This window comes from Pelmatolapia mariae, linkage group LG6 (genome assembly GCF_036321145.2).
Source record: "Pelmatolapia mariae isolate MD_Pm_ZW linkage group LG6, Pm_UMD_F_2, whole genome shotgun sequence".
Taxonomy (NCBI): Eukaryota; Metazoa; Chordata; class Actinopteri; order Cichliformes; family Cichlidae; genus Pelmatolapia; species Pelmatolapia mariae.
In genome coordinates this window covers 4,554,433-4,569,186 of record NC_086232.1, presented here as the reverse complement: position 1 = coordinate 4,569,186, position 14,754 = coordinate 4,554,433, and the positions used below count along the sequence as shown (strand labels likewise).

At 41.1% G+C, this 14,754-nt stretch overlaps 1 protein-coding gene across 3 annotated transcripts in view; it reads right to left on the bottom strand.

The window, feature by feature from the left end:
* LOC134628873 (atlastin-2-like) overlaps window positions 1-14,754 on the bottom strand; it is a 44,483-nt gene that overhangs the window by 17,680 nt on the left and 12,049 nt on the right. For all 3 annotated transcript variants that reach the window (XM_063475673.1, XM_063475674.1, XM_063475672.1), the window contains exons 2-7: window positions 13,194-13,480; window positions 11,962-12,096; window positions 10,123-10,227; window positions 9,940-9,990; window positions 560-616; window positions 180-272 (exon numbers count right to left, since the gene is read on the bottom strand). In XM_063475673.1, coding sequence (XP_063331743.1) covers window positions 180-272; window positions 560-616; window positions 9,940-9,990; window positions 10,123-10,227; window positions 11,962-12,096; window positions 13,194-13,480 — 728 coding nt within the window. The remainder of the gene's footprint in view (window positions 1-179; window positions 273-559; window positions 617-9,939; window positions 9,991-10,122; window positions 10,228-11,961; window positions 12,097-13,193; window positions 13,481-14,754) is intronic.

The following is a 14,754-nucleotide window of genomic DNA, read 5'->3' as shown; positions in this document are numbered from 1 at the left end:
ATTTACTGCACTTAAAACAAATCAAAACAATGTGAAATGTAAAAAACTGTGGAGATGTTCGACAGAAGATTGCCTCTATATTGTAGTAGGTAGGCAGTTTCCACCTGCTTTACATCCACTGCCACGTGACTTTGTTGATCTATTAAGTCAGGCTGTTAGGGTTTAATTATTCAACTCACCTGCAATCGTTTATCCAAGAAGCTCCGCCCTCCCTCCAGGCCGTATGGATGTTCATAAGGGTAACTCCAATCTCTGATTAGGAACATCAGTCTCTTAAAAAACAAAATTTAAATTATTATTCAGCATGGACATCAATGTGTGACTTTCAGGTGAAGAACATCTAGAAATGGATAAGAGTGTGCAACAGTTAAAACTCAAGCAGTATGTGCTGGTATGAAGAAAAAGATTGTTAGACACTTTGACCAGAAACAGACATGAAGACAAAATGTTTTCCTTTCATGACTTTACAAGTACTGATACAACAAGACAAAGCTTGTTTTAAAATTAAAAGAAACCTCCCTTATCATATTTTAAGGACAATGACCATAGTATGGCAGACCTGAAAGGGTTTCTCATAGACTTCCTCCATGGCCAGTCGTCCATATTCAGTGAAGAGCTGAGGAGACAAAACAAGCAAAAAAAGCCTAGAAAACAGAAGCAGCTATAAAATATCAAGGAGTACAGGAACAATTGTTTGCATATCTGATTGTTCGATTAGCGATGCTTAATGCTATTTGTCAGGGCCTGTTTTAACATCAAGAATAACAATCTGACCTGTTCAGAAATATGTGGGCATTATAAACTTCTGGTAAGAAGGGACAAAACGACTTCCGGTTTTGAAAATGCCACCGTGATGGCAAAGCTGTGAGTGAGCTCTTGAGGGAACCTACGAATATGAAAATCTAACCCCATCAAGACGACACATTTTTGTCCTGCGAGGTGAATAAAGAAGGGGGTGAGCGAAATACATCAAACCAATATTCTGAAGCAGCAAGAAAGTGGTGGGAAAACAAAGCCAAGTCCTAGGCTAATACACTTCACTGCCCGTGGGGTACCTACACACTGAAGAACTGTTATTGTATAGTGTGATTTTATCACAGTGTTCAACGGTTGAAATATGGCTGACTTGGCCACTGTTCTACAGGAAATAAAAAACTTTCACCAAGAAATCAATGGACAACTGGGGGAAATTAAGGAAGAAATCCTAAAGGTGAGCAACAGACTGGACGAGGCCGAGGAAAGAATTGAGAAAGCGGAAGAGAGGATTCAGAACACCGAGGATGCCACGATTGAAATAATAAAGCTGCAGATAAGGCTGGAGGATAAACTGATAGACCTAGAGAGCCGTACAAGAAGAGAGAACATTTGTATTTATGGTGTTCCCGAGACAGCAGAACAGGACTTTACAACAATGATTGAGTTTGTTGAGAAGTTGCTGCGGGATGGCCTGGGGCTGTTGCTGTCCCAAGATGAACTTGACATGCACATCGAACGAGTGCATCGCTCCCTAGGCCCGCCACCCCCAGGCTACGCTCCACTGCGATCTATTATTGTGAAATTTCTCAGCTTTAAAACAAAAGAACTTGTGCTCCGTAGGGCATGGCAGAAAAGAGGATTTACTTTCAATGGCAGACAAGTGAGTTTGGATCATGATTCCCCCCCCCCCCGATTCTAAAAAACAAAGTGAATATGCAGAGTAGGGCTGCCACGATTAGTCGACTAGTCACGATTACGTCGACGATCGTCGATGACTAATTTAATAGTCGACGTGTCGTTTGAAGCTTTGTAAGATCCCAAAAGACGCAGGAATAAGTAGCAGGATTTAAGAGTGTAATAGCGTACTGAAACAGAAGATGGCAGCACTGCATGTACAAGGATGCCAGCTGCCATTAAACCCCGAAGAAGAAGAAACTGTGTCCCAGAATTCATAGCGCGGCCCAGCATGGCCCAGCTCAGTTTCCAACAATGGCGGCAGTTAGTTAGTTTTAATATTACTCTTATTATTCTTTCTGGGTCACAAAATAAACATTTAACATATTTTCAGGCGAGAATGTAGCTGTGTAAACTTCAAATATCTGCTCAGTTTATCAAGACACCACATATTTTCAAAAGTGCTCCGACGTTTTCGGAGACATCTGTTACCCACCAGCTCGATAGCTAGCCGGGGTTCAAGGCTCAGTAGAGCCGGTGAGAACACCGGACTCCCGGCAAATCGTTTTCAAACCCACCGCCGTCTTTCGCTACTCAGGTTAAACATGATATATAAGTCACTTAGATAACTTAAAATGTTATTGTTTGGCTTTTTTTAGTATTTTATTTGTTCCTGAGTAAATCGGTTTGGCTGAGATTAAAGTTATAGTTTTTACACAGCCGAATAAACGTCAAGCAGACAACTGATTATCAGAAGTGTGAGATGCTCGAGAATATACTCCGGTGTCCTGTTATATTTTAGATAGCAAGGAGCAGACGGCTGAGTTTATTAAACTCCACTGAAACAATCTGCAGATTTCATTAAAATTTAAAAAACTATCATCTTGTCTTTATTTTTAGTTAGCACATACCTTAAACACTTAAACCTGTAAGCTAATAATAGTTATATAAGAGCAGATGCATGCTGGTGCAATAAGTGTACGTTTTACGTCCAATGGATGCATGATCTGATTAGTCGACTAATCGCAAAAATAATCGGTGACTAGTCGACTATCAAAATAATCGTTTGTGGCAGCCCTAATGCAGAGATGCGTAAGATTCTGAAAGAGCAGCAGATCCCCTTCCAGACTCTCTTCCCAGCCCTGCTTAAGGTGAAATATACTGATAAAACAAAAATTTACAACACTGCAGCTGAAGCCACCGAAGATATGGCCAGTAGAGGTTAAGCTGTAAAGGTCGTTAAATCACCTGAAATAGTTCTGGAAGAACTGAAGCAGCTAACATGGAGTAAGGTGGGCAGAGAACCAGCGAGCGCAGCGGCAAACAAGAAACACGATCCCGGCTACAAAGAAAAACTCTGAGCCTTCAGGAGGACGGTACCTTCTTCCTCGGAAAATTGGTTCTAATAAATAGGTTCTCTCATGAATGCTCTTTATGGTGAGGCCTAAGCCATTGAGAGCCTCCTTCATAGACTGATGAGGAAGTTGCCTCTTGAGGTGAAGCAGGGTCCATTTCAGGGACCTCTACCTTGGAAGTTAAGATTTTATTTTGATTTCTCTTCCTTTCTGATGAAACTTTTTTTCATATGTTTTATGTTTATTTTTTACAAGGGTGTGCAGGGAGCCTATCAAACTTTGTATAATAATCATAGAAAATACAATTTAGATGAGTAGCAGGTTAATAAAAATTTTGTTAATTAATATTAATGGGTTACATAGTCCAGTGAAAAGGTGGAAAGCCCTATCTAAGTTTAAAAGGGACAAATCCCAAATTGTTCTGATGCAGGAAACACATCTAGCTGACAAAGACCAGACAAAACTTAACAAACAAGGTTTCAAACATGCCTTCTATTCTTCTCATAGTTATGGGAGGCGAAGGAGGGTGGCGATTCTGTTATCCTCAGCTTTGAATTATGAACATATATCGGAATATAAATACAAGGAAGGTAGATATATACTGGTAACAGGTAAGATTGAGGGTACCATGATTACTCTCTTAAATGTGTATATTCCCCCAGGCAGTGACTGGTCCTTATATGGGCAGATTTTGAAATTTGCAACAACAAGGAGTCAGGGAATTTTCATTTGCGGGGTTGACTTTAATGTCACATTAAATGCCAAACTAGATTCTTCAAACGGAAAAGGTGATCAGAGGAATAGTGGAAGAAGAATGGTGCATTTTATGGACGATTTTGGACTATTAGATGTGTGGAGAGATTTTCATCCAAATGATAGAAAGTACACCCACTTCTCAATTCCGCACAATGTACATTCTAGGCTAGATTATATTCTCATGTTTAAGAATGATCTATTTAGAATTAAAAGCTGTGAAATAGCTGCTTGTACCATCTCAGATCATAAGCCGGTTTATCTTATTATCTGCCTAAATAGCAAAAATAGATCAGCCTTATGGAGGTTGAATACAAACATTTTAAATTATCCAAATATTAAAGAGAGTTTGAAAAAAGAAATAGAAACTTACTTAGAGTATAATGAAAATGAGGAGGTATCTCCGGGAATATTATGGGATGCATTGAAGACAGTGATTAGAGGAAAAATAATTAGTATATCCTCTTACCTTATAAAATTAAGGTGGGAAAACCGTTGTCAATTAGAAGACAAATTGTTAGAGCTACAACATCTACACTCTGTGACGCTGAATGATGATATTAAATCTGATATAATAAAAAAGAAAGAGATGATCTAAACACGATGGACATACAGAAAAAACTTCTTTTTATTAAACAACAGCAATGCGAGGTAGGGAGGAAATCATTAAGACTTCTGTTTCTTAAACTTAGGAAGCAACAAGCAGAGAGGACTATACATAGAACAAAGAACCATTTCACCACTGCTTTTTTCTTTGTTTATAGAACCATTAAGTCAATGGATCAGGCAGAGACAGGATATAGCTGGAGTAAGAACGGCAGGAGGGGAACAGAAATTAGCACTATTTGCTGACGACTTACTTTTAACAATATCCTATCCCTCACAGGCACTCCCCCAAATCATGGAAATCCTATCAGAGTATGGCTCTTCTTCGGGATATAAGGTTAACATAAATAAAACGCAGGTATTAACTGTAAACTATGAACCACCAGTCAAAATTAAGAATTGCTATAAATGGAAATGGGATGCAGATAGCATTAGGTATCTAGGGTTGGTAATACACTGTGACTTCACCAAAATGTTCAATGCCAACTATGCCCCGCTAAATGAATCTATAAAATCAGATATACAAAGATGGAATACCATTCCGTTTCTGGACCTACACTCCAGGATCGAATCAATCAGATTAAATATTCTTCCCCGACTGCTGTATTTGTTTCAGTCTTTACCGATTGCCATACCACAAACACAGTTTGTGGCATGGGATAGAATATTGTCAAAATACTGGATTGTCAAAATCTGGAACGGGAAAAAAGCTAGAGTTAAATATAAAACGCTCCAACTAAAGAAAGAAAAGGGAGGTCGTGGGCTTCCTTGTCTACGAGAATATTATTGTGCAGCTCAGTTAAGACCATTGATATGTCTCTGTTGTCCAGATTACACGCCGGATGGAAAGATGTTGAAGGACCAATAGTTAAAGGAATACCAGTTACAGCTTTAATATCGGACATAAAATACACGTGGCAGACGAACCCATACTACAAATAATGATACCTGCTTGGAAAGAAGTAATAAGAATTTTCGGTTTGGAAAATGGCTCCAAGGTTTTAAGATGGTGTGCATATGATTCAGATTTTACCCCAAATCAGTACGATAATAGATTCAAGAACTGGATTTCAAAAGGTATAACTAATTATTATTCATTTGTCCACAAGGGGGCATTCCAAAGCTTTGAATTTTTAAGACGTAAACATGATTTAGGTTCAGACAACTTCTTTAGATATCTACAGGTCAGAAATTATTTTAATCAAAACTTAAAAGTGAACCTAAACGAATTACAATTTGTAGAAACATTTTTATTATTAACCAAATCTGGAGCGCAAAGCAAAATCATTTCCAAATTATATAACAGCATCCTGCGGTGTAAAAACGATAGCACTGTGTATATTAAAGCAATGGGGGAAAAAGAAGGTAATTTGTCAATTACAGAGGAGTGTTGGGACCACGCATGCAAGATATAGTGGGCTACCACTGGGTCTAATGTTTGGCGTGAATTTTGCTGGAAAAGCATTATGAGATTTTTCATCACCCCTGCTCAACAAAGATATCGGGGAACTGGTGACACATGTTGGAGATGTGGGGGAGATGGAGCTAACCATTTCCATATCTTTTGGGATTGCACAGTTATTCACCAGTATTGGTCTCTAATCCATGAACATCTACAAAATGTTTTTTCATTTGTTTTTCCTTTAACCTTTGAGACCATATTTTTGTGTAATGTACCAGTGGATAAATTGAATTCCAGTGATAGAAGACTCTTGTATATTCTACTGGCCGCAAGTAAAAAGCCTCTTACGAGGAGATGGCTTAAGCCTGAACCACCAACGATGGAAGATTGGATACATTCTGTACAAGAGATCTATACGATGGAAAAATTGTAATTTTCTCTTAAACTTCAGAGGGATACTTCAGAGGGAGGCAGAGAGGGTCAGAGAAAAGAATGACATAAAAAACTAACCTTTCTGGGCCATTTCCTATGCTGTTCTAGTGATTTTTAAAAAGAGTGCTAAACAATTATTTTTTCATTTGGTGTTTGTTTTTTTCTTTGATTCTTGTCACAGAAAAATTTGACCTTTACTTATCTTGTTTAGAGAGACTGCAGCTTTCATAAACTGCTTGTCCATTTCATGTGTGGATATGATGTAGGGCTGCAGCTATTGATTATCTTAGTAATCGAGTAATCTCTTGATTATTCCATTTTTTAATCAGAGTTCTGAAAGGCAGCTTTGAAAAAAAAGAGCTCTGAAAGGGTGTGTGTGCATATTATGAGTTTTTGTGCATGTGTGTCTGCAAGTTTAAGTGTGCAGGGAATGAGTGAGTTTGTGTCTTCAAGCCTTTAAAGGACTTTAAAGGAATGTGGTGGCTGCTATGAAGAAAACTGAGCATTCTGAAGTCTACCCTGTGCTTTCCCACATAACAGACAGGTCTGGCCTGGATCTGGTGACAAGCCAGCACTGCTGGCTGACTTCTGGCATGGTAAGTGGTATGTCATCCAGATATGGACCAGGCCTGGCATAGATGGCACTGTTTATGTGATGTCATGCCACATCTGGCCCGATTGTGGTTTGATTTATGTGGCCCAGGGCTCACAGAAAACAGGTCTGGCCCAGATCCGGCATCAAGCTGGCACTTCTGACTGACTGGTGTCATGGCAGGGTGTATGTCAACCAGATGTGGGCCAGTTCTGGCAATGATGGCACTATTTATGTTCCTATTTTCCCATTTTAGTTAGAAGACTCAAATGCCATCTATGTCCACTGTGAGCGACCATCTTTGAACAGAGGCGGTGGTTTACGACACCAACTGTCTGCCATCTATAATCCAAGTTTTAGGTTCCCTCCACAGATGCCTTAACGCCCACTCACATCCTGGGCCATCTGACCTCAGGAATTCACATGACAAGGTGGGGCCAGGTTTCACAATGAGCTCACCCGAAACCCTGGCTGATTAGGTCCCACACCCACTTTCACACCTTGGCTCATGTGATTAGAGGATCACAGGGGGTCCTTTGTCCCTCTTTGGGGGGAAACTCCCACTGGGTTTAAATCTGGGACTCTCGGCCATTTGACCTTTTTTTGACCGTCTTCAAGCAACTTAAAGAAGTCCAGACGCTTTTCTTTGCAAACTCCTTTGACCCAAATGCCATGTTGCAATACTATACTGCTATGGTAGTAGAGCAGGGCGATATGACCAAAAATATTTATCACGATATACATTTGAAAATTTGCGATAACTGATGATATAATTGACACTAGACAAAACACTTTACAACTCCACAACTTTATTAGTGCAAAAAAAAAAAAAACATCAATGTATTTTCACTTAAACAAGCAGCTGTTTTTTATGTGCATTAAAGTTATATAAAAATGTAACAGTGCAAATGCAAACTCCTTGCTGACAGTTTAACCAAAAGGCATTTCCAGTGGAAATTGGCCGACATATCCTCAGCATAACCATGTATAATATCCACAAAACTTAAAAAGAGGTTATACAGACACAATACGGTAATATTATGTTGAAGCACAGTACGTATCACTCCACTAGGCTCCTGCCTACGATAGCCGTAATGCTCCGACAATCCATCCAGCGTTGCGGGTTCGTAGCTTAGCAAAGTCGTACTACAACATTTGACAGATTTTCGAGCGCCGTGTAGCACATAAAATCGTTTCAAGGTCAGTAAACACAACCAGAATTCATACATAGGGCACACGGGATTATAAGGGGCACTGTCGATTTTCAGAAAAATCAAAGGATTGATTTTAAGTGTGCCGTATTTTCCAAATAATACGGTAATAACGACGGCCCGCTAGCATGCGCTACCAAAAATAGTGCTTTGTTGTGTATCTGACGGACGAAAGCTAAACCAGTTCAACACCACTGAAGTTGCAGCATTTTTACAAACCAGTTCTGGTTCATCTGTTTCATTCAACGATCCGCTTTCGCCCTTCTCATTCTCCGTCGCCACCATGCTTTTTCTGCCATGTGCGTATGAAAACAAAGGCACTGCTCATGCGCGTTTTACCCATATTCTATCGCGATATTTCATTTTCTTATTGTTGCCCAACGTTATACCGGTATTACCGTGAACGATATGATATGGCCCAGCCCTATATGGTAGCCAACGTTTCAAATGCAGATTTGACAGGTTTGTGAGTATAGACTTTATCCAAAACCTAGTGAGGTTTACTCATGTTTCCCACTGGGTGGCTGTAGCTCATGAGGTAGAGCAGATCACCTACTGATCAGAAGGTTAGTGGTTCGATCCCTGGCTCCTCCAGTCTGCATGGCGAGAGCGTGAATGTGTATGAATGTGTATGAATGTAGTTAGGAAGCACTCAGTTTAGAGAAAGTGTGTGAATGTGGTATGTTGTATAGAGCCCTTTGAGTAATCTGGGAGAGTAGAAAAGCGTTATGTAAGAATCAGTCCATTCACTGTTTGAACAGAGTTTCGTCATGTTACTATTATGTTCCAGCACATGTTGTCATTACATGGCTTGATTAAGGTAGACTGACATCTGGGGCCAGAGCTGAAACTGTTCTGGGCCAGCACAGGGCTAGTAGTGTGTCTGCAACTGGCCCGTGGCTGCACACAACTTACACATGGCCCACATACCGCAAAGAATGGTGGCCCAGATCAGGTTTGCCAGAGGTAACACATGGGCCAGCACAGGACCTCCAGTGTGTCTCTAACTGGCCTTGTGCTGGCCCATGTGTGGTTCACCTCTGGCAAACCAGGTCTGGGCCACCAAAGGGCCGTCATTCTTTGCAGTATGTGGACCATGTGTAAGCACATTGTGTGGGCCAGATCTGGGCCGTACGAATTTTGCTATGTGGGTTGATGCAAGCTTTTTGTGCTGCTGATGTGTAGATGTTAAATGACATTAATAACAGTTCAGTGTCCAATCTAACGACCCTCAGGTTTACTAAACCATACTTTTTTATTGGCTTGTGAAAAAAGCTTTTATATGTTTAAATATTAAAGCAATTAAAATGACAACAACATTTGATATTATTTCACTTTCAACGTAAAACGTTTTTAATGAAAGCCTTTAAATAAATATGGTCTAGTACAACCCACGCTCGCATTTACATCGTTTAACACATTAGCACACAACAGAGCTGTGTGTTAAATGACACATCATTTAACACACAGACAGCTCTGTCAAGTATTTTTTTATAATCAAATTATTTGAATTACTCAAATCATTACAACCCTAATTTGATGCATTTAAGTTGTTGCTGAAATAACTTAACATAATAAATAACCTAAATAATTGGGTTTATGCTATAGCAGCGGTCCCCGAGTCATTTGGTACCGGGCCGCGAGAGTGAGACTCGGGTGTGAAATGTATGGTTTTCAGGGTTTTTAGCGTTATTTTGTTATCGTTTTTTTCGTTAACTTGGTTTTCCTGGGTCTTTTCACGTGTGTTATGAATAAATCTTCTTTTTTTCGGAAGCAGTACTAGTTTTATTTTGTTGTATTTATCCGCGACACCTTAAAGGCCGGTCCGTGAAAATATTGTCAGGCACAAACCGGTCCGTGGCGCAAAAAAGGTTGGGACCGCTGTGCTATAGGATTCAGTCTAGAAATAGTAAAGCTGTCTTGTAGGCTGATACTGACCTGGAGATGCTGAAGGTCATCTTCCTGAACATTCTGGGAAAGGTTGTACACCTGAAACACACATAATGTCGATGCCAAAATTTCTAGATAAAAATGTATATTCTATTGTTATACTATCACGATGAATTAAAGAGTTTCTTATGTGACAACTAGAATATACTAGAAATAAAAAAGATGACTGACCTGCACAGAGCTGGTCATGGTGCTCAAGGCAAATAGTGTGGCACAGTCTTTAACGGTAGACTGGCTGTCAAACGCCCCCTGCGTGTCTATTAGTAGAACTGCAACCTGTGGAAAAATAATGTAAAAATAAAAACATACACACCACATACATACAAATAAATATATATATTTTTTAAATTCCCCTCTCTCCCCCGAGGGCGTTATTTATCCTTCAAGCTTGGGTCCTCTACCAGAGGCCTGTGAGGTTAAGGGTCCTGCACTGTTCTGGACAGTAATCTTGGATGTTGTTCCTGTGATCTGTTGGAGTCACTTGCCCAGCTTGGGGGGGGGGGGGGGGGGGGGGGGGGGGGGGCAACGAGTACTCCGATTACCACTAGGACCACTGTTGCCTTCATCCTCGACATCTTCTTGAGTTCTTCTCTCAGCCCCCTGATATCACTTGGTATACCTACATCAATCACTACAGCTGTCTTCCTCTGCTTGTCCACGACTATTATGTACGGTTGGTTAGCCATCACCAGTTTAGCTGTCTGTATCTGGCAGTCCCACAGGATCTTAGCTCTCGACGACCCTAGCGGGCATGTCTCATTTTGACCTTGAGACTTCCAGGCCATACTCAGCCCAGGTGTTCCTGTATAATATGCCTGCTGGGTTATAGCATTACATGTATGCCCTGTCTACCAGCATCTTGAACCCTGCTCTTATGTGCTGGATTGTCTCAGGGGCATCTTCACACATTCTGCACCTGGGGTCTTGCCTAGTGTGTTAGACCCTAGCCTCTATGGATCGTGTACTTATGGCTTGTTGCTGTGCTGCCATGATTAGCGTCTCTGTGCGGTCTTTCAGTCCAGTTTTGTCCACCCACTGACAGGATGTCAGCCACTTCTTCTGACAGTGGCCAAGTAGTGGCCTGCCGTTCCATCATCCTTACTTCTTCTCCTTACTCCTCTCCCGTCTTGGGTTTCTGATGCTACTAATCACTGGCAGGGCGTAAGTGTAGATTGCCCGGATCTTGTTCTTCCTATGAAGCTGACTCCTCAGGACTTACGTTACACTCTGCTGGTACTTGGTGGTTGCAGCTTTCCTAGCGGCCTCTTCGTGGTTCCCATTTCCCATTTGCCTATGAGATTCCCAGGTGCCTGTAGCTGCCCTCGATGTCTGCAATGCTGCCTTCTGGTAATGCAATCCCATCAGTTTGGAATACCTTCCCTGTCTTTGCTACGCTACAGACATCAGAATGTCATTCCGGTAGATCCAAGTTGTGTGGTAGGTAGATTAGGTGGTTGACGATTGCTCCATTCCGTAGTTGGTATCACTGACAGTAACTGAGGCAAGTCAGACCTTCTTTGGATGTTGTGCTGGAGTCTTTTGTGAGTCGTCACTGAGCTCTTGGGGCAACTTTGTTCAGTTCTTGTCCAGCCACTCCTGGGAAGGTTTACCAATGTTCCATTTTTCACCATTTGTCACAAGTGTGGCAGTAATCAGGCCTGGGTGTGGCTAGAGAAATTAAACTCAGCTTTACAAAGATGGCATAGAAGCAATTACTTTTTCAGACAGGGCTATTTAGGTCTGTATTTTCACCTGAATAATAAACGCCTGCCGCAATAGACCGAGTTCGATGGCGTTCTCTTGTCGCCCGATGCGCCGATCGGCGCGGGAGGATCTAAGTCTAAGTAAGTCAACTTTGTCGAATATTTAAATTTGTTTGATGATCTGACAAATTTAACAAAAAAAAAAAAATCAGTACGGGGTGAAACATTTTTTCACGCTATACACATATACACACATACCCACACCACATTTTAAAAGGAACAGCCAAGAAGATGCTGTGACACAGACCTTGCTGTGATCTGGTTTCTCCACTACAAACACATCGCTCCACGCCTGGATGCCTGTGGTCTCCCGTTCACAACCACCCCGCCAAGTGAAGCCGGTCAGAGGTTCCTCCTCACCGCCGAGCCACGAATCAGATGACTGGAAGATCACAAGAGTATAGCTAACAAACTGCATTCCAAACTCACACGCAAACATGTGGAAAGCCTTTTGTTTATAGGAAGGGAGGGTGGGAGGAGTTATCTTTTAGGGGTGCTTCAGGAATACAGGTCGTCCAGTCAATTGTTACAAGCTAGTCTGTCTGTGTATAACTGTTACAAGTGTTTGTTTTGTATTGCCAGCAATGAGTTGGACTTATTTTTGATGGGACCCCGCCAAGGCTGCTCTGTCCTCCTGCTCTCTTTATAATGTTTTATGGGCAGAATTTCTAGTTGTAGCCAAGCGGCAGAAAGCTTTCACCTTGGTGGCCTTAGAATCTCTTCTGAGCAGGTGACCTCCAGCTCATACTGAAGAAGTTTGTAGCTGAGTGAAGTGGCAGGAATGAGTATTGGCACCTCCAAGTTACAGGTTATGGTCCTCAATAAGAAAAGGGCCACTTCGAGTGAGAGACAAGCTGATGCCCCAAGTGCAGGAGTTTAAGTATCTCGGGGTCTTCTTCACCAGCAAGGGGAAAGAGGAGCAGTCTGATGGATTGGGCTGCATCTGCAGTGATATGAACACTGCAGTATAAGCTTAACATAAAATTATAAATACTGACTGTTCCAGTTGCTCCTAGTAAACCAAATTTCCCAATCTTCATCGTCAGTGTGGATTAGACTTCACACAGTATGTTAACAGAAACTGCTTCAAAGAACAGCACTCATCTGCTTGACATAGCACCCAGTGACGGTTATGAACATTAACTGTTAATGGACACAGAAACTGCTACCGCAGTCAATAGTAGCCACGCTCAGATAAATCAAATATGTGTACAGCATTATTCACAGCGTTACAACTTTTAACATTTTGAAACAAGCCAATTCTGAAATTAATGATTAATTCAGGAAAACCAGATTCCATAAGCTCATTATCGTGGTGTATAGTTTGCATTTGTATTTTGCCAGAGTGGGGCCATTCAGTGGTTCTTTTGACTGCTCCACCAAGACGAGAGTTGAGGTCAATGGATATATTTGGTGATGTTTGTCAGCAGGATTATGATGAAACTAACAATTTGAATTTCACAGAACTTGACAGGTTACCTGTTTGTACATGTAACGAAGCATAAAGTCGAGCAGGAAGGATTTGCCCTTGCGAAAAGCTCCAGCCACGGAGACGACAACCACATGGAGGTCCTGGACCTTCTTCTGCAGCAGCAGCCGCTCCAGCACTTGCTCCTGCAGGAAGAATGAATGCTCCTCCTCATTTGCCACTACAATCTGCACAGGCTGGGGCACGCCCACTTTCTCCTCCTCTTCCTCCTCCAGCAGGTCATAGTCCTCCTCTTCACACCTCATCTGGGATGCGCATGATTTAAAACTGTGGCCACCTGAGAGGGGGAAAAGTATGCTTAAAATGTGGCTGAAGGCTCAGAATGCAGAAATGATTGGTCATGATTGTTCACTGGTACAAAGCAATAACTAGCCGATTAAAGGGATTTACAGCATGTGTTCTTATTATCAATTGTTATTTGTAGCAAAAAATATCGTTTTCAGTAGGAACTGTCTCAACATTCATGCACATTGCTGTTAAATATAACATGACTTTCTAGCAATTTAATTTTGGCAACTCTACATATAACAACCACTTGTGAAACAGTTGGTTGTGAGTGCTTAGATAAATTACACTCACTTCCAGATTCTTTAAAAGTCAGTGTGGAGTTTGGAGGGGTGGGTGGCAGCTACATTGATCCTGTTATTATATGAGAGACCATTTCTATTGTTTTTGACTTGTATAATTCAATTCAATTTTATTTATATAGCGCCAAATCACAACAAGAGTCTCCTCAAGGCGCTTTATATTGTACAGTAGATCCTACAGTAATAGATACAGAGAAAAACCCAACAATCATATGACCCCCTATGAGCAAGAACTTTGGCGACAGTGGGAAGGAAAAAACTCCCTTTTGACAGGAAGAAACCTCCGGGAGAACCAGGCTCAGGGAGGGGCGGCCATCTGCTGCGACCGGTTGGGGTGATAATGAAACTCATCTCTCAATGCAAAGTCGAGCCAAATGTATTTATAAAGCAAATAAATAAGAAATAGAAAGGAATAGATAGATTAGGAATAGATTAAATATATGTTAGTGGGTGCTAAACATATATAATAATGACTGAAAAAATACAGAGGAGAGACAATAGGTAATCAGACAGACTCAAATGCTACTACATCTTTACAGATTTATTTCACCAGTAGGCAAATAAAGAGTCCAGAGTGTGTGCAGAGGGCACAAAGAACAGAGTAAAAAAATAGGTGAGCCAATTAATACCTCCTTTAATTCAGTTTTTATTTAATAGAACCATAAGCATGAAGAGTAGGAGTACTAAAGATGCACATGTTATAACTTAATATAGTAAGCTCTTTATAGTCTACTTCATTTTCTATTATGCTGGAAGTCAGAAACTCCCTGATCTGTGTGTTACCAGTATTAGTGAAATGGCCTGCAAAACTACAGTTACAGTGCACAGGGATACCTTAATGGTTCACACCAACTTTACAAGCAATTGTCACAAGGTAACAGTACAAAGATTATGAAGCAAATCACACAATCCTAATCAGTAACATCCTTTCTGCAGCTAACTGTTGATCTGACACAGCTACACA